Source organism: Grampus griseus (genome assembly GCF_964374135.1).
Source record: "Grampus griseus genome assembly, chromosome: 6".
Lineage (NCBI taxonomy): Eukaryota > Metazoa > Chordata > Mammalia > Artiodactyla > Delphinidae > Grampus > Grampus griseus.
This window is the reverse complement of record NC_139000.1, coordinates 86,879,371-86,897,879: the sequence shown is the minus strand read 5'-3', so window position 1 is coordinate 86,897,879 and position 18,509 is coordinate 86,879,371. Positions and strand designations below refer to the sequence as shown.

Sequence of the window (18,509 nt, the reverse complement as noted above, 5' to 3'; positions counted from 1 at the left end):
CTTGGTGAAATCATCCTTTTCCCCCCATTACAATTAAAAAAAAGTCAACCCATATCACACAAACTCAGACCAGCATGTTTCCTTGCCTAAGCCCATGTTCACCTGTGAACAGCAGAGCCAAGTTTTAGTTTTATCTCATGTCATTATAAACTTGATAATATTTTTGTTTTGTTTTGTCTGTTTTTTTCACTTGCACTTTACTATTTACCCATTCCATGAAGGAAATCAAGAAGTAAACCTTTTTTTTTTTTATTATTTTTTAAAATTTTATTTTTGGCTGCATTGGGTCTTCTTTGCTATGTGCGGGCTTTCTCTAGTTGTGGTGAGTGGGAGCTACCCTTCATTGTGATGCGTGGGCTTCTCATTGTGGTAGCTTCTCTTGTTGCAGAGCACGGGCTCTAGGCACGTGGGTTTCAGTAGTTGCAGCATGCGGGCCCTAGAGCACGTGGGCCTCAGTAGTTGTGGCACGCAGTCTCAGTAATTGTGGCGCATGGGCTTAGTTGCTCCGCGGCATGTGGGATCTTCCTGGACCAGGGCTCGAACCTGTGCCCCCTGTATTGGCAGGTGGATTCTTAACTACTGTGCCACCAGGGAAGTCCCAAGAAGTAAACCCTTTGACGTCAGCTGTCTGCAGTGAGTGGTGGGGTGGGCAGTGCCTGAGCTGGCACTTCTGGGGCTTCTTTGTCAGAATCTTGACCCTATTGATCTACAACTACATGCCTTTTTTTCCAATTAATAATGTGCTTCCTAGAAAACAAATACTCTCTTGATAAAGTTGTTAGTATTTTATCAGTAGTCATTTTGCATGTAAAAATGTCATAAAGGCATAGTAATTAAAAATAAATCAGTAAATGATGAAAACATTAATATTTCAGATTCTACAACTTTAAGGGTAAAACCTAGGTAGGTCTCAGTTTTTTAAGTGGGTCTTTTGAGGACACTAAAATCATGGCATCATTCTAACAGGTGCCTGTACTCTGGAATCAGATGGCCTAGATTTGAATCCTGGCTTTGCCACTTTTTAGCTCTGGGTCCTTGGACAAGTTATTTACCCTCTCTGAGCCTCAATTTCCTTATCTTTAAAATGGGAACAGTGATGTAATGTAGCTAATTTATAAGGTTATGTGGATTGAATGAGTAAAGAGCCCTTAGTGTGGACATATAGAAAATGTTCAGTAAGTGTTAACTATTGTTTTTGTTGTGAATATTTCTATTTCTGAGCCCAGCCTGTTCAGTTTGGCTGTCCTTTTTCACCCCAGACAGATTTGGTTCTGCCTATGGCCCATGACTTCAATAGTTTTTCTTCTGTTATGTCTGCTTCATCTTCAACCACCATGTTTTAATTCTGAAACAGCTCTAGAAGGAAACTTCCATTTTGGCATGGTGAATTTTTCAGAATCCTGCTTTCTTACAGTTTCTCACTCAGAGGACACGATGATTAGGTCACTTGCTTCTTTGCAGTAATAGAAACCATTGTAAGCTTCTGAGCATATCCTTGCTTTTCAGAACAACTGGAACTGGCTGTCCCTTCTCTTCGGTTCACGCTCAGGGAGCCTCAGGACTAACATGTGCGTGCTCTAACCCTTGACTCCAGAGAACTCTCTCTCAGCTTCTTTCTTATTTTCACTGCTTTCAAGTTTGCATTTCAAACTTGCTTTCTCTGACCACCAACCCTCTATCCGGAGTTGAAAATATAATTTAAAAATTATAACACTTTAGAACTGTATGTTAAGAAGCCAGTGGAATGGTGAAAAGAGCAGACTTTTCTTCTGAGTCATGGTGAATGATTCAGCTTTAAGAAATGCTATTTGTAATCAAGAGTTTGTAAATAAAGCATATGATGAAGTGAAATTGCATCAGGCAGGTAGACTGGATTGTGGGAGCCACGATAATTTAATGCAGGTAGAGGTAAAATAAGACTGAAATTTAAGTTGACAAACTAGATTTTAAAAAGCTAGCTCTGCTGTTCTTTTTAATCTTGCCGAGAAGTGACAGGTTCTGGTTCATTCACACCAGCATCTGGCACCAGCCCCTAAGCCCTGGAGGCAATTATCCTAATCTGTTTCTGCCCTAGTAGCAGCCTCTTTGATCTCACTGAAGCAGTAATATATTCCTTAATAGAAACACAAATGTATCAATTTTCCCTACTCACAGCATAAAAAATGTTCTATTCTTTGAACCTTCACTGATCCTGCCAAGATGTAGGGTCCAAGACAAAATAGGATTCTGCTGATTGCTTGGACACAGGAGTGACAGAACCTTCAAAGAGTGTAGATATTTCCATCATTTCCCAACAAACCACATTGTAGCGTAAAATCGATGCTCCAGGAAAATAGATCATATTTATCCCATGACTTTGGCTTCCCTGGCACACCACTGAGGTCTGGGGTAGGAGAGAGTTCTTACCAGAGATGGGCAAGATGAGATTACTTGAAATTCTTTGAAATCTGAAATAAGAGAGTCATGTGCTTGGGTACAATTGTGGTTGGTGGAAGGAGTGTAAAAGTAACATTTTATTATTTGAACATTTGTGTTGGACTTCTATGTATGCGTGTACATGGAATGGTAACCAGCAACAAGTTGTAAACAAGGCCATTTGAGTTCTGCCTGTGACTCCCACGAGTGTGCCGTCCAACTTTGGGTTAATCAGTTATTTTTTGTGTTATTGTTCAGAAACAGGAAGAAACCTTTGAGCAAGGGTTCTGGTTCAGGGGTTTTCACATGGGTACCTCCATCCCTTGGGGCCCTACAAGCCAAAACACCAGCTGGTATCTGTTGTCTGAATAAATGTGTATCTTTTGTATGTGCCATTAGTTTTCAAATGTACACAGATGATAAGTACGATTTTATAAGTACGTAATGGCAGAAATGTACTGAGAATTCAGCAGTGCTTTTAAATATCTTTACATTTTATTAATTCACAGATGCTAAAATCAAAACTGTCATGTGGAGGTTGACATTTTTGGTGTTAAAAGTGGTTTCCTTTGCATTGAGTTAATGGAGGGTCTTTTAATTCAGAACCTTGGTCTTAGCCAAAGGACAGTGTAGGTGCATATTTGTGTATAGAAATAAATAATTTTTCTTAGAAAAAGTTTTAATACACTCCTTTGATCCTCGTCATTTTATAGTTACCCTCTCTGGGGACACCCAGGTGGTATACTAAGAAGTGCAGCCTTTCTGTCTGCAGAAAGTGGCTGTTCCTGTGTCAGATGCCATCTGTCACTTAGGAGGACTGCCGCTAATTCAAACTCCCCCAGGAGGCTGGAGACAGGGACTCCTCCCCTCGCTCAGCCCAGCTGGTGGGTGAGTGTCCTAGTGGCCCACACTCATGCTAGATGGATATTGGCCAAGGTGGTTTCGCTAAAATGTGGAATGAAGAAAACATTGCATGATTGGAAACCCTGGAGTAGGAAATTTTAAGCAAAAATAGGACATAAAGGATATTCATGACTGTCTTTAAGTTTAAGGCTGCGCTCCAGTTTAGGAAGCCTGCAGGAAGCTTTTCTGTGTTCTGGAAATTGGGTTGGGCCCCTCCTGGGAGTTGTGATCTCTGTTATTTTATTAGACTCTTAGCTCCTTCAGGGCAGATGCTGTGGGTTTATATACTCTTACTACCCAGGCCCAGCAGAGCAGGCACCAAGTAACACCAGGTTGAGTTTTTTAATCTTTTCATTTTATGCATAAGTTGGATTATTTATAGTTCCCTGGGACTCTGAATTAATGTTGAATTTATTAAAATTGTAAAAATTTTAAAAAAACTTAGATTTTCTTAAGCCAATTTATAAATATTCTTGCTCTATTTATAAAGCTAGTAATTTTTATACTAACATAAGAATATTTACTTTCATTATTTGATTAATGGTTTGTTAACCCAAGTTTAACTGATTGAAATCTCCTAAATAATTTACTGTAAATCAGTCTTGTTTACAACTTAGTGAATTTAAAAAAATTAAACATTTAAAATGTGATTTACAAATGTAATTTACCTGATTTTTCCAGCAATTCCAAGCCTTAATAAGGCCCTAGAGAAGCTGATGGGCCAGATTGCTTTACAAGCCTAGCAACCCTTTGAAATCTAATAAACCAAACTTGGCAATGTGGTAAATTAGCTTCTTTTAAACATTTGAATACTGTGTACAGACTTAGATTTTCTTATCCCATTCAAGTGAAAATTGCAAATTTAATATCAATTGCACATTTTAAATACAAGCCACAAAGACCAAGATGTTGGATTCTCTAACTTGCCAAATTATTGTAATTACCTTAATAACAAAGACAGACATTATTTTGAAGATTACAGAATTTGTTTGTAATTGAGTTTATTCCTCAGCTTGATGTATGTTATCTCTAATATTTTTTCTCTATCATCCCGGGTAATGAACATAACTCAGGACAAAAACGGTTACTGTTTGTGATCTAGATTCTGTTATTAACAATCAGAAGTTTGGTCCTGGACCTGCGACTGGGTGCTAAATTGCCCCAGGGGGAGTCTCCCTAATGCTTAGGGGCTGAGCCCTTTCTTAGAGTACAATTCCCAAGCTCATGCCTTCTAACTGGTGTTTAGCTTTAAAATCCAATACATCTTACGCTCTCTCAGTATCTTTCCAGTCTCATTCTCAACCAGTTTTTATTGTAACCTCTTTCAACATTTAATCACCCGATTCCAGTGGATGAAATTTTGCACCCCACCTAGGTTACAGCTAATTTTCGTTACTACTTGAGTGAAATGAATATATTTCTTTATCTCTGATTGAATTCTACATTCCTGTGTATATGTATATTTTCTTATCGGGTGTTTGGTCATGATTCTGTAGTCATTTTGTTGACAAGTGCCCATATACTGGTCAGTGTTGAATGCCTGTCAGATTAACTTTAGTAATAAGGTACAGGAGTACCACTGGCATGTGGAATCCATTATTTAAATCTTCTTTGTCCAAAGCTAGCAATCATTCAGCTGGTTTTCCCTGCTAACACCAGTGGTTCTCAGAACTGGCTGCACATTAGAGTCATCCATAGAGCTTTGATATGGCATATGGCTGGGTCCCCACCTCAAACCAGTTGGAGACCCTCTGCCGGGCATCATGGTGTTAAAAGTGCACCAGGTGATTCTGATGCAGAGAGAGGACTGAAACCCACTGTTGTAACATCTGTTAAACGAAAGATTTCAGATCATTAAAAGAATCTCATTGTCCTTATCCCCTTTTTGTGGAAACACTGATGGAAAATGCACAGACAAAATGAAAAGGACACCTAAGGTAGACAGTTTGGCTAATGCACGACTGGACCATTTTCCTGAAAATATCGAATTATTGAGATGTTTTAAGATGTAGGTATTTTTTAATCTTTATGGTGTGTTTTTCTTTTTCATTTGTTTAAAATGCCTGTGTGGGTCACTTACTGGCTCTTCTTAATCTGTTTATTACCCAGACCAGTAAGGCACACTCAAGTGTTTTCTTCGTTGCCCCAGGTTTCTGTTGATGTACTCCACACTTTTGTGCAGCTATTACAATTCGGCCCTGACGACGGCGGTGGTTGGAGCCATCAAGGTAAGTGGTTGAAGCCTTGAAATGCACAACCAAATTGGGGAATTGACTGTTTGATTTTATTGTTGTTATTATCCGTGCTGTAGTAAGAATGAAGGCTTGTGATATTTTCAGCTGTGCCTGGGTAATCCCTCCTTACGTCTTCTAATCTCCTAATCCACAAAAAGAGGGAAGACTTGCTCAGTTAAAAGGAAGAGACAAATTATGACTTAAATTGGGAATGGTGGGAAGGGATGGTCTGGGAAAACCAAGTGAAATAGCTGAAAAAAAACCCAAATTTCTGTGCTAAGATACCTTGTGATCTACAGTTTGGTTTTCTGGGAGAACCTTGCTGACTAAGAAAGGGAATTCTTGTGAAGAACTGTTTTCGGCCTAGATCTATGCTCAGTTATAAGGTGATTAACTCTGGGACTGGTGTGTATGCTGCGTGTGTGTACATGCATTTGAACACACACTAATGAACAGGAGGGTGGAGGTGTTCTAAATTCTGTTCTGCAGTTGCTTTGTGTTTCTGTTCACGTGAACTCCTACCGTGAGTGAGTGCTTCAACAGTAGACTTCTGTGTTGGCTGCCCAAGGGCCTCTGAGAATACACTGGACAGAGTACTGCTTGTAATTTATCAGATGTCTTAGTTTGTTCAAGTTTAGGACTAATATGATTAAAATTCACTACCCAATGATGGTAAAGAGATGAAATCTGGAAAGCTGATTACAACCCAACTCTTACATCTTCTTCCTATGTATTAACTGGAAGAGGGTATGGATAATGCAGTTTCTGTGATTATGGTGCTGTAGTTTATTTCATTTTCTTTATAAAGCCATATGTAATGGTTTTTATCCACTTATTCAATATTCCATGAACCCCTGCTATATGCGAGTCTCTTTGAAAAGTAACTAAAATATTTAGTTTCAGGTTTCACTATATGTATGAGTTTTCCCCCTAAAGCCTTTACTTTTAAAATCATTAATCCTCTCTTTTTCTGCAGAACGTATCCGTTGCCTACATTGGAATGTTAGTAGGTGGAGACTACATTTTCTCTGTATTAAACTTTGTAGGGTTAAATATTTGGTAAGTGGGATTTTTAAATGAACTCATTTTAGTAAAGTATGAATTTTTAAAAGCCTGATTAATCTGTTATAAGTGAAAGAGCAGGAGGTGTTTTGACTTTACAATTTCTAGGATAAAATTTACTTAAATCATTCAGTTCATCTCTTTTTATGACATACTCTTTCATGTGGACCATGGGGCCATGTAATGAAAATTCAAAGGGTTGAGATCTAGTTTTCTGTTTCCTCCTCTCAGAAAAGCCCTTAAGTTGTGTGTCTTCCTTTTGTGAATGGGCCTCACTAAATCTGTGTTCCATTGAAGCACCATGTGCTAAGGATATTGGGAGGAGTGACTAAGATACTTTTGAAAGGCATTTTGGGGCCTCAGAGGTGGGACACTATTTTAGGATAATACTGTATAGTTTATTCAAGTAATAACCAAGGGCTTATTTTTTCTCCAAGTTTCTCTATTAGACTTGATCTGCTCTTTTTCTGCCCCCACAGATTTGTAAATAAGAGGGTTAATTCTCATCGATCAATACACAAATTTGAGGAAGTAAAACAGGGGGCTCAATAATTCCCTTCAAATTAAGCTGACTGCATTGTAAATCACCTATACTTCAATAAAATAAAGAAAAAGAAACAGCCAAGTTATCAAAAAAAATTAAGTTGACTGTATTTGTAAAGATGTCAGTAACTGTTGGTTGTACCATCTATGGAATTTATTTTCACTCTTTTTTATTCTCCTTTCAGCATGGCAGGGGGCTTGAGATATTCCTTTTTAACTTTAAACAGCCAGTTAAAACCTAAGCAACCTGTGGACGAAGAAAACATCCCTCAAGATTTGAAGGGCTAGAACCTGGGGCAGAATTGCAGACTGGCTTGCAGACTGGGGGGAATGAGGGAATATTCCCAGCTGTTTTGGTTGTGGCGCTCACCCCTGGTTAAGGCACAACAGGAATGTCTGCAAGATGCAAAGAGAATCTACATCATGTGCTGCACGAGGAGCCATCATCAGCCCTGAGAAATGTATCCGGGCAAAGCCTTACCAGCTGAAAGTGAATCTTCTCAAAATAAACCACTGGTGAAAGGGATTGTTTCCAAGGCACTTGCGTGGACCGCACATCTGTGTGCTGTTCCAGGTACTGCGAGTGCTTCAAAGGAGGCCGATGCTGTGAGGGTGCTTATCAGCACCTTGGCCTTAATTTCAAAGGTCCCAGCCAAAGCAGAGTGCCAGCGGCAACATTTTTTTGGTTTAAACAGACATGTCTTTATTTTAATAAAATCAGCCACTTAACTGCCAGTAGAGTTATTTGCTAGCTTTGATTTGATCTTATATGTTGGTATCTTTTCCCAATCATCAAAGTAAAATAAAAAATAATTTATATGCATACCTCATACTGTGATATTATTGTAGACAGGCAGGAAAACAGTAGGTCATTTATTCAGCCTGCCTTGAAGGGTAATATTCCTTTCAAGGCTCATGTTGGGAAAAATTACAAAATAACTCAATGGAAAAAACAATACTCAGTGTGCCCTGTCAGCATTTAAGTTGGTCGTATTTCTCTCCTCTTCTCCTTCCAGGTTTGTTCAGGGGCTTTGAAATTCAGATCATATATGGACTTTAACCAAGGTACATTTTTTTCCTGGGCTTGCCTGACCCCCCAGACCAGTGGTGTGTGGGAAGGAACCCCGGTTTGGATGAGAGCTATTATGATCTCCATCAAGAAATGGACTGTCCCCATCGGGGTCGTGGTGCAGGGTAGGGCCCCAGTCTGGAGGGGGCCAGTCAGGAGCTCTTCTTTCTAGTCTTGTCTTCACTGCTAACATACCAAGACCTTCACAGGTCACCTTGCCACTGTCGCCTCCATTTTTTAATCTTTAAAATGGAACTATGTCTCCAAATCCCTGCCAGCTCTGACGTTCTAAGTTTATAGAAGCTGAGCCAGATGGACAGGGCAGCAAATGAAGGAATGATTCTGTTGACATGTTTCAGTTTACTTTAAAATTAAAAAAATTTTAATTGTAAATACACATAACGTAAAATTTACCATCTTAACCGTTTCTAAGTGTACACTTCAGTAGTGTTAAGTATATGCACACTGTTGTGTAGCCAATCTCCAGAACTTTTTCATGTTGCAAAACTGAAACTCTATACCCATTAAACAATAATTCCCCATTCCTCCCTTTCCCCAGCTCCTGGCAACCACCATTCTACTTTCTTTCTCTATGAATGTGACTACTGTAGGTACCTCATAAAAGTAGAATCCCACAATATTTATCTTTCGGTAGCTGGCTTATTTCGCTTAGGATAATATCATCAAGTTTCATCCATGTTGCAGCATGTGTCCAAATTTCTTTCCTTTTTAAGACTAAATAATATTCCATCATATGGATATACCGCATTTTGTTTATCCATTCGTCTGTCAGTGGACACTTGGATTGCTTCTACCTCTTGGCTGTTTGTGTATAATCCTGTTATGAACATGGGTGCACAAATATGTCTTTGAGACCCTGCTTTCAGTTCTTTCAGATGGTAAAAGGAAACTTGTTTCCTCTATACACAGAGCACTTCTGATGCCAAATGTGTGGGATCTTTCCCTCACATTAAGCAATTCTCCAACTCTTTGGACACCAACTAGGGGTCCTACAATTAAATGCAGACTCTAAGTACCCAGAGTTAGCACAGACCCCACAGGTTAAGGGCTTAGTTCCCCAAGACTGCCCCCTACTTCAGATGCCAAACCCAAGTCCCAGGTTGTGACTGGTGCTTCTGACCAACTAACCATCAATCTGGGGTCTCCACACCCCCTTCCTCGGGTTTAATAATTTGCTAGAATGGCTCACAGAACTCAGGGAAGTGCTCTACTCTCTATTGCCAGTTTATTATGAAGCATACAACTCAGGAACAGCCAAAGGAAAGAAATGCATAGGACAAGGTACGTGGGAAATGGTTTGGAGCTTCCATGACTCCTCCAGGTGTGCCCCGCTCCCAGCACATCAGTGTGTTCATGAACTGGAAGCTCTCCAAACCCCATCGTTTGTTTTTCACGGTAACACATGGACCACAGCTGCACCATTTTATATTCCCACCAACAGTGCATGGGGATTCCAGTTTCTCCACATCCTCACCACTTGTTTCCTTTTTTTTTTTTTTTTTTGGTAGTAGTAGTAGTAGGTGTGCTAATGGGTGTGAAGTGATATCTCACTGTAGTTTTTTTTTTTTTCTTTTTTTTTGCAGTACGTGGGCCTCTCACTGTTGTGGCCTCTCCCGTTGCGGAGCACAGGCTCCGGACACGCAGGCTCAGCGGCCACGGCTCACTGGCCCAGCCGCTCTGCGGCATGTGGGATCCTCCCGGACCAGGGCACGAACCCGTGTCCCCTGCATCGGCAGGCGGACTCTCAACCACTGCACCACCAGGGAAGCCCGCTCATTGTAGTTTTGATTTACATTTCACTGATGGTTAGTGATGTTGAGCATCTTCTCATGTGCTTGTTGGCCATTTGTACATATTCTTTGGAGAAATGTCTATTCAAACTCTTTGCCCATTTTTGAATAGGGTTGTTTGTTCTTTCGTTGAGTTGTAGGAGTTCTTTATTTTTTCAGTTTATTTTTAAATTGGGGTATAATTGCTTTACAATGTTGTGTTAGTTTCTGTTGTACAGCAAAGTAAATCAGCTATATGTATACATATATCCCCTCTTTTTTGGATTTCCTTCCTGTTAGGTCACCACAGAGCACCGAGTAGATTTCCCTGTACTATACAGCAGGTTCTCATTAGTTATCTACTTTATACATAGTAGTGTATATATGTCAGTCCCAATCTCCCAATTCATCCCACTCCTCCTTTCCCCTCTTGGTGTCTATACGTTTGTTCTCTACGTCTGTGTCTCTATTTCTGCTTTGCTGATACATTCATCTGTACCATGTTTCTAGATTCCACATATATGCCTTAATATACAATATTTGTTTTTTCTTTCTGACTTACTTCACTCTGTATGACAGTCTCTAGGTCCATACACATCTCTACAAATGACCCAATTCCATTCCTTTTTATGGCTGGGTAATATTCCATTGTATATATGTACCACATCTTCTTTATCCATTCATTTGTTGATGGATATTTCAGTTGCTTCCAAGTCCTGGCGGTTGTAAATAGTGCTTCAGTGAACATCGGGGTGCATGTGTTTTCTTGAATTATGGTTTTCTTAGGGTATATGCACGGTAAGGGGATTGCTGGGTCATATGGTAGTTCTATTTTTAGTTTTTTAAGGAACCTCCATACTGTTCTTCATACTGGCTATATCAATTTACATTCCCACCAACACTGCAAGAGGGTTCCCTTTTCTCCACACCCTCTCCAGCATTTATTGTTTGTAGATTTTTTGATGATGGCCACTCTGACTGGTATGAGGAGATACCTCATTGTAGTTTTGATTTGCATCTCTCTAATAATTAGTGATGTTGAGCATCTTTTCATGTGCCTCTTGGCCAACTGTGTGTCTTCTTTGGTGAAATGTCCGTTTAGGTCTTCTGCCCATTTTTTGATTGGGTTGTTTGTTTTTTGATATTGAGCTGCATGAGCTGTTTGTATATTCTGGAGATTAATCCCTTGTCAGTTGCTTCGTTTGCAAATATTTTCTCCCATTCTGAGTATTGTCTTTTCCTCTTGTTTATGGTTTCCTTTGCTGTACAAAAGCTTTTCAGTTTCATTAGGTCCCATTTGTTTATTTTTATTTTCATTATTCTAGGAGGTGGGTCAAAAAAGATCTTGCTGTGATTTATGTCATTGAGTGTTCTTCCTATGTTTTCCTCTAAGAGTTTTATATAGTGTCCGGTCTTACATTTAGGTCTTTAATCCATTTTGAGTTTATTTTTGTGTATGGTGTTAGGTAGTGTTCTAATTTCATTCTTTTACATGTAGCTATCCAGTTTTCCCAGCACCCCTTATTGAAGAGACTCTCTTTTCTCCATTGTATTTTCTTGCCTCCTTTGTCATAGATTAGGTGACCATAGGTACGTGGGTTTATCTCTGGACTTTCTACCCTGTTCCATTGATCTATACTTCTTATGCCAGTACCATACTGTCTTTCTTTTCTTTTTTAATTGATTTATTTATTTATTTTTGGCTGAATTGGGTCTTTGTTGCTGCACGTGGGCTTTCTCTAGTTGCAGCAAGTGGGGGTTACTCTTTGTTGTGGTGCACGGGCTTCTCATTGCAGTGGCTTCTCTTGTTGTGGAGCATGGGCTCTAGGCACACGGGCTTCAGTAGTTGTGACCACTCGGGCTCAGTAGTTGTGGTGCACGGACTTAGTTGCTCTCTGGCATGTGGGATCTTCCCGGACCAGGGATATCCCATGTCCCCTGCATTGGCAGGAAGATTCTCAACCACTGTGCCACCAGGGAAGTCGCTACCACTGTAGGGATTTTGATCACTGTAGCTTTGTAGTATAGTCTGAAGTGAGAGAGCCTGATATTCCTCCAGCTCTGTTTTTCTTTCTCAAGGTAGCTTTGACTATTTGGGGTCTTTTGTGTTTCCATACAAATCGTAAAATTTTTTGTTCTAATTCTGTGAAAAATGCCATTGGTAATTTGATAGGGATTGCATTGAATCTGTAGATTGCTTTGGGTAGGGTACTCATTTTCACAATATTGATACTTCCAATCCAAGGATGTGATATATCTCTCCGTTTGTGTCATCTTTGATTTCTTTCATCAGTATTTTGTAGTTTTCTGAGTACAGGCCTTTTGCTTCCTTAGGTAGCTTTATTCCTAGGTATTTTATTCTTTTTGTTGCAATGGTAAATGGAATTGTGTCCTTAATTTCTCTTTCCGATCTTTTGTTGTTAGTGTATAGGAATGCAAGAGATTTCTGTGCATTAATTTTGTATCCTGCAACTTTACCAAATTCATTGATTAGCTCTAGTAGTTTTCTGGTAGCATCTTTAGGATTTTCTATGTATAGTATCATGTCATCTGCAAACAGTGACAGTTTTGCTTCTTTTCCGATTTGGATTCCTTTTATTTCTTTTTCTTCTCTGATTGCTGTGGCTAAAACTTCCAAAACTATGTTGAATAATATTGGTGAGAGTGGACATCCTTGTCTTGTTCCTGATCTTAGTGGAAATGCTTTCAGGTTTTCACCATTGAGAATGATGTTTGCTGTGGGTTTGTCATATATGGCCTTTATTATGTTGAGGTAGGTTCCCTCTATGCCTACTTTCTGGAGAGTTTTTATCATAAATGGTGTTGAATTTTGTCAAAAGCTTTTTCTGCATCTATTGAGAGGATCACATGGTTTTTACTCTTCAATCTGTTAATATGGTGTATCACACTGATTGATTCGTGTGTATTGAAGAATCCTTGCATCCCAGGGATGAATCCCAGTTGATCATGGTTTATGATCTTTTTAATGTGTTGTTGGATTCTGTTTGCTAGCATTTTTGTGTATATGTTCATCAGTGATATTGGTCTGTAATTTTCTCTTTTTTGTGATATCTTTGTCTGGTTTTGCTATCAGGGTGATGGTGGCCATGTAGAATGAGGTTGGGAGTGTTCCTTCCTCTGCACTTTTTTGGAAGCGTTTGAGAAGAATGGGTGTTAGCTTTTCTCTAAATGTTTGATAGAATTTGCCTGTGAAGCCATCTGGTCCTGGACTTTTGTTTGTTGGAAGATTTTTCATCACAGTTTCAATTTCATTACTTGTGATTGGTCTGTTCATATTTTCTGTTTCTTCCTGGTTCAGTCTTGGAAGGTTATACCTTTCCAAGAATTTGTCCATTTCTTCCAGGTTGTCCATTTTAGTGGCATATAGTTGCTTGTAGTAGTCTCTTAGGATGCTTTGTATTTCTGTGGTGTCTGTTGTAACTTCTCTTTTTTCATTTCTAATTTTATTGATTTGAGTCCTCTCACTCTTTTTCTTGATGAGTCTGGCTAATGGTTTATCGATTTTATCTTCTCAAAGAACCAGCTTTTAGTTTTATTGATCTTTGCTATTGTTTTCTTTGTTTCTATTACATTTATTTCTGCTCTGATCTTTATGATTTCTTTCCTTCTACTAACTCTGGGTTTTGTATGTTCTTCTTTCTCTAGTTCCTTTGGGTGTAAGGTTAGGTTGTTTATTTGAGATTTTTCTTGTTTCTTGAGGTAGGCTTGTATTGCTATAAACTTCCCTCTTAAAACTGCTTTTGCTGCATGCCATAGGTTTTGGGTCATTGTGTTTTCATTGTCATTTTTCTCTAGGTAATTTTTGATTTCCTTTTTGATTTCTTCAGTGATCTCTTGGTTATTTAGTAGTGTATTGTTTAGCCTCCATGTGTTTGGTTTTTTCTTCTTTTTTTTTTAGTTATATATTTTTTATTTTTGGTGTGTTGCATCTTCGCTGCTGCATGCGGGCCTTCTCTAGTTGCGGCAAGTGGGGGCTACTCTTTGATGTGGTGCATGGGCTTCTCATCATGATAGCTTCTCTTGTTGTGGAGCATGGGCTCTAGGGCACACAAACTTCAGTAGTTGTGGCTTGCAGGCTCAGTAGTTGTGGTTCGCAGACTCTAGAGCGCAGGCTCAGTAGTTGTGGCACACGGGCTTAGTTGCTCAGCGGCATGTGGGATCTTCCCAGACCAGGGATAGAACCTGTGTCTCCTGCATTGGCAGGTGGATTCTTAACCACTGCGCCACCAGGGAAGTCCACACCTGTCATTGATTTCTAATCTTATAGTGTTGTGGTTGGAAAAGATGCTTGATATGATTTCAATTTTCTTAAATTTACCAAGGCTTGAGTTTTGACCCAAGATGTGATCTATCCTAGAGAATGTTCCATGTGTGCTTTAGAAGAAAGTATATTCTCCTGCTTTTGGATGTCCTATAAGTATCAATTAAGTCTGTCTGGTCTGTTGTGTCATTTAAAGCTTGTGTTTCCTTATTAATTTCCTGTCTGAATAATCTGTCCATTGGTGAAAGTGGGCTGTTAAAGTCCCCTACTATTATTGTGTTACTGTCGATTTCCCCTTTTATGGCTGTTAGCATTTGCCTTATGTATTGAGGTGCTCCTATGTTGGTTGCATAAATATTTACAATTGTTATATCTTCTTGGATCAATCCCTTGATCATTATGTAGTGTCCTTCCTTGTGTCTTGTAACAGCCTTTATTTTAAAGTCTATTTTATCTGATATGAGTATTGCTACTTCACCTTTCTTTTGATTTCCATTTGCATGGAATATCTTTTTCCATCCCCTCACTTTCAGTCTGTATGTGTCCCTAGGTCTGAAGTCGGTCTCTTGTAGACAGCATATATGTGGGTCTTGTTTTTGTATCCATTCAGCCAGTCTGTGCCTTTTGGTTGGAGTGTTTAATCCATTCACATTTAAGGTAATTATCAATGTGTGTTTTCCCATTACCATTTTCTTAATTGTTTTGTGTTTGTTCTTGTAGATCTTTTCCTTCTCTTGTGTTTCCACCTAGAGAAGTTCTTTTAGCATTTGTTGTAAAGCTGGTTTGGTGGTGTTGAATTCTCTTAACTTTTCCTTGTCTGTATAACTTTTTATTTCTCCATCGAATCTGAATGAGATCCTTGCTGGGTAATCTTGGTTATAGGTTTTTTCCTTTCAACACTCTAAATATATCCTGCCACTCCCTTCTTGCCTGCAGAGTTTCTGCTGAAAAGTCAGCTCATTATCTTATGGGGATTCCCTTGTATGTTTGCTTTTCCCTTGCTGCTTTTAATATTTTTTCTTTGAGTTTAGAGTTTAATTTTTGTTAGTTTGGTTAATATGTGTCTCAGTGTGTTTCTCTTTTGGTTTGACGTGTATGGGACTCTTTGTGCTTCCTGGACTCGGGTGGTTATTTCCTTTGCCATGTTAGGGAAGTTTTCAACTATAATCTTTTCAAATATTTTTCAGACCCTTTCTGTTTCTCTTCTTTTTCTGGGACCCCTATAATTCGAATGTTGGTACATTCAGTATTGTCCCAGAGCTCTCTGAGACTGTCCTCATTTCTTTTCATTCTTTTTTCTTTATTCTGCTCCTTGGCAGTTATTTCCACCATTCTATCTTCCAGCTCAGTTATTCGTTCTTCTGCCTTAGTTATTCTGCTATTGATTCCTTCTATTGTGTTTTTCATTTCAGTTATTGTGTTGTTCATCACTGATTGTTCTTTAGTTTTTCTAGGTTCTTGTTAAACATTTCTTGTATCTTCTCGATCTGTGCCTCCATTCTATTTCCGAGATTCTGGATCATCTTTAGTATCATTACTCTGAATTCTTTTTCAGGTAGATTGCCTATTTCCTCTTCGTTTATTTGGTCTTATAGGTTTTTACCTTGCTTCTTCATCTAGAACATATTTTTTTTGTCGTTTCAGTTTTTTTTGATGAGTGGGGCTGTGTTCCTGTCTTGCTGGTTGTTTGGCCTGAGATGTCCAGCACTGGAGTTTGGAGGCAGTTGGGTTGAGCTGGGTCTTGGTGCTGAGATGAGGACTTCTGGGAGACCTCACACTGAATAATATTCCCTGGGGCCTTAAGTTCGCTGTTAGTCCAGTGGCTTGGACTCAGTACTCCCACCACAGGAGCTCAGGCCCAACCCCCAGCCTGGGAGCCAAGACCCTGCAAGCTGCATGGCACAGCAAAAAAAACCCGACAACAACAACAAACAAAAAAGAGCAGAATGATAACAAAGAATAAAAAATAAAGTTAGAAAAATTAAAAATATATTAGAAAATATAGAAATGAAAATGAAATAACAACAAGAAGGCAAAACAGAACCACAACAGCAAAAAATAAAATAAAAAGTTAAAAGATAAGAATAAAAAAAATAAGAAAAAAAACATTCCCTGGTGCCTCTGCTCTGTGTCCTTGCCCCCATGGTGACACACAGCCAACCCCCACCACTCCAGTAGGCCCTCAAAGACCTCTAGTTAGGCCTCAGGACCCGGCACATCAACCCATCTCTGTGCACATTCCTTTCACCAGCGTCTGCTCCTGAAGCTGGCCTGGAGCACACGTGCCTGCACGGGCCAGCTGGGGTGCAGGCCTCCACAGGCATGCCCGCAGGGGCCAGCACAGCAGGAGGAGCCTTGGAAGGGGGACAGCGCTTGGCCCTCCTGGACCTGTAGAGCCAGAGGAGGCCTTGGTGGGGGTGGGGCTCAGGCCTGGGACTTGTGCTGCCAGAGGGTGCTTTGAGGGGGCCTCAGGCCCAGGACCCATGTGGCCGGAGTGGGCTTTGGGGACACCCAGGCCTGGGACCCCAGCAGGCTTGCTGGGGCCTAAGCATGCAAGGGAGATCCTGGCCACTTTCCCGTATGATCCCATGATTCCCTCAAAGGTCCCTCTCCATTCCTGCTGATCCCCTCACTGTGAGTGGGCCCCTCTGAGTAGGGGAATATCTCTTCTCCTGCAGTCCCTCTATCAGGGGCACTGGTCCAATCCTGCCTCTACCCTTCTTCCCCCTGCTCCTTCCCTTCCACGTCCTACCTGGTTGCATGGGGATTCCTCCCGTCCCTTTAGGTGTCCGAAGTCTCCCACAAGTGCCCAGTAGGTGCTTGCTTGGAAGGCTGCCTGTGAGGAGATAAAAACTCCATGTCCTCCTACTCTGCCATCTTGACTCTGCCCCCTGTTTCAGTTTACTTTTTTTTTTTTTTTTTTGCGGTATGCGGGCCTCTCACTGTTGTGGCCTCTCCCGTTGCGGAGCACAGGCTCCGAACGCGCAGGCTCAGCGGCCATGGCTCACAGGCCCATCCGCTCCACAGCATGTGGGATCTTCCCGGACCGGGGCACGAACCTGTGTCCCCTGCATTGGCAGGCGGACTCTCAACCACTGCGCCACCAGGGAAGCCCTCAGTTTACTTTTAAAAGGCTTCTAGAGTATTACCTTGGGGCTCCCAAACTGTGTAACCACCTTCTCTTGCATCATCAACATCATTTCTGAAACCCAGGGACCAAAAGTGCTAAGACTTGAGAAATTTAAACATCAACTCATTTTTTTCAGTGACAAAACAAAAACAGGGACTTCCCTGGTGGTCCAGTGGTTAAGACGTCACACTCCAAATGCAGGGAGCCTGGGTTCATTCCCTGGTCAGGGAACTAGAACCTGCATGCCCAACTAAAGATACCTCATGCCTCAGCGAAGATCCCACGTGCCGCAGCTAAGACCCAGCACAGCAAAATAAATAAATATTAAACAAACAAAAACAGGATTTGCTTTCTTGCAAAAATATTTTTTCTAATTTTCATTTTTAGAATTCTTAAAGGAAGATGCTTTTGTGTTTTTCTAAAGTCTTAACATGGTCAGTCTTTTGTTTTAATAGCCAGAATGCCTTGGAATGGGGTTCTTACTTAAATGTTTTTCTTTTGCAGTCACTTCAAATACTTGGCCTTAAATGACCCTTTCTTTTTATCGGTGTGGAAAGACTTCTGCTTCTATGTGTGGCCAGCAGAGGGCACCCTAAGAACAGCCCGGCAGTCCTTGCAGCTGGGTTGAAACTTGCAGTTTCTGCTCTTCCTCTACAGAACCAGATTCCCGTGGTGGGAGGTTGATGGTAGTGCCAATCTGGCTTTTGAATTAAGGTTAGCTGAGAATGCTGGATGCAGAGAGGTGGTGCAAAAGGGATCCATGTGTTCCAAGGAGGCTAAAGAAGAAATGTAGCCCAGTGCCCCAGGTCTCTGGATTTCTTAAAAAAAAAAAAACATAAAAACTATTCTGGGGCTTCCCTGGTGGCGCAGTGGTTGAGAGTCCGCCTGCCGATGCAGGGGACATGGGTTCGTGCCCCGGTCCGGGAAGATCCCACATGCCGTGGAGCGGCTAGGCCCGTGAGGCATGGCTGCTGAGCCTGTGCTTCCGGAGCCTGTGCTCCGCAACGGGAGAGGCCACAACAGTGAGAGGCCCGCGTACCGCAAAAAAAACCAACAACTATTCTGCATGGAACAAGGAAAA

The 18,509-nt window shown here is 40.7% G+C and overlaps 1 protein-coding gene across 1 annotated transcript in view; it reads left to right on the top strand.

Annotated features, from left to right (window-relative positions):
* Positions 1-7,930, top strand: part of SLC35D2 (solute carrier family 35 member D2) — a 53,791-nt gene extending 45,861 nt beyond the window's left edge. Inside the window, exons 10-12 of the mRNA XM_082657280.1 lie at positions 5,468-5,546; positions 6,529-6,611; positions 7,343-7,930. Of these exons, the coding sequence (XP_082513406.1) occupies positions 5,468-5,546; positions 6,529-6,611; positions 7,343-7,445 (265 nt within the window). The 3' untranslated portion in view covers positions 7,446-7,930. The remainder of the gene's footprint in view (positions 1-5,467; positions 5,547-6,528; positions 6,612-7,342) is intronic.
* Positions 7,931-18,509: the final 10,579 nt, after the last annotated feature.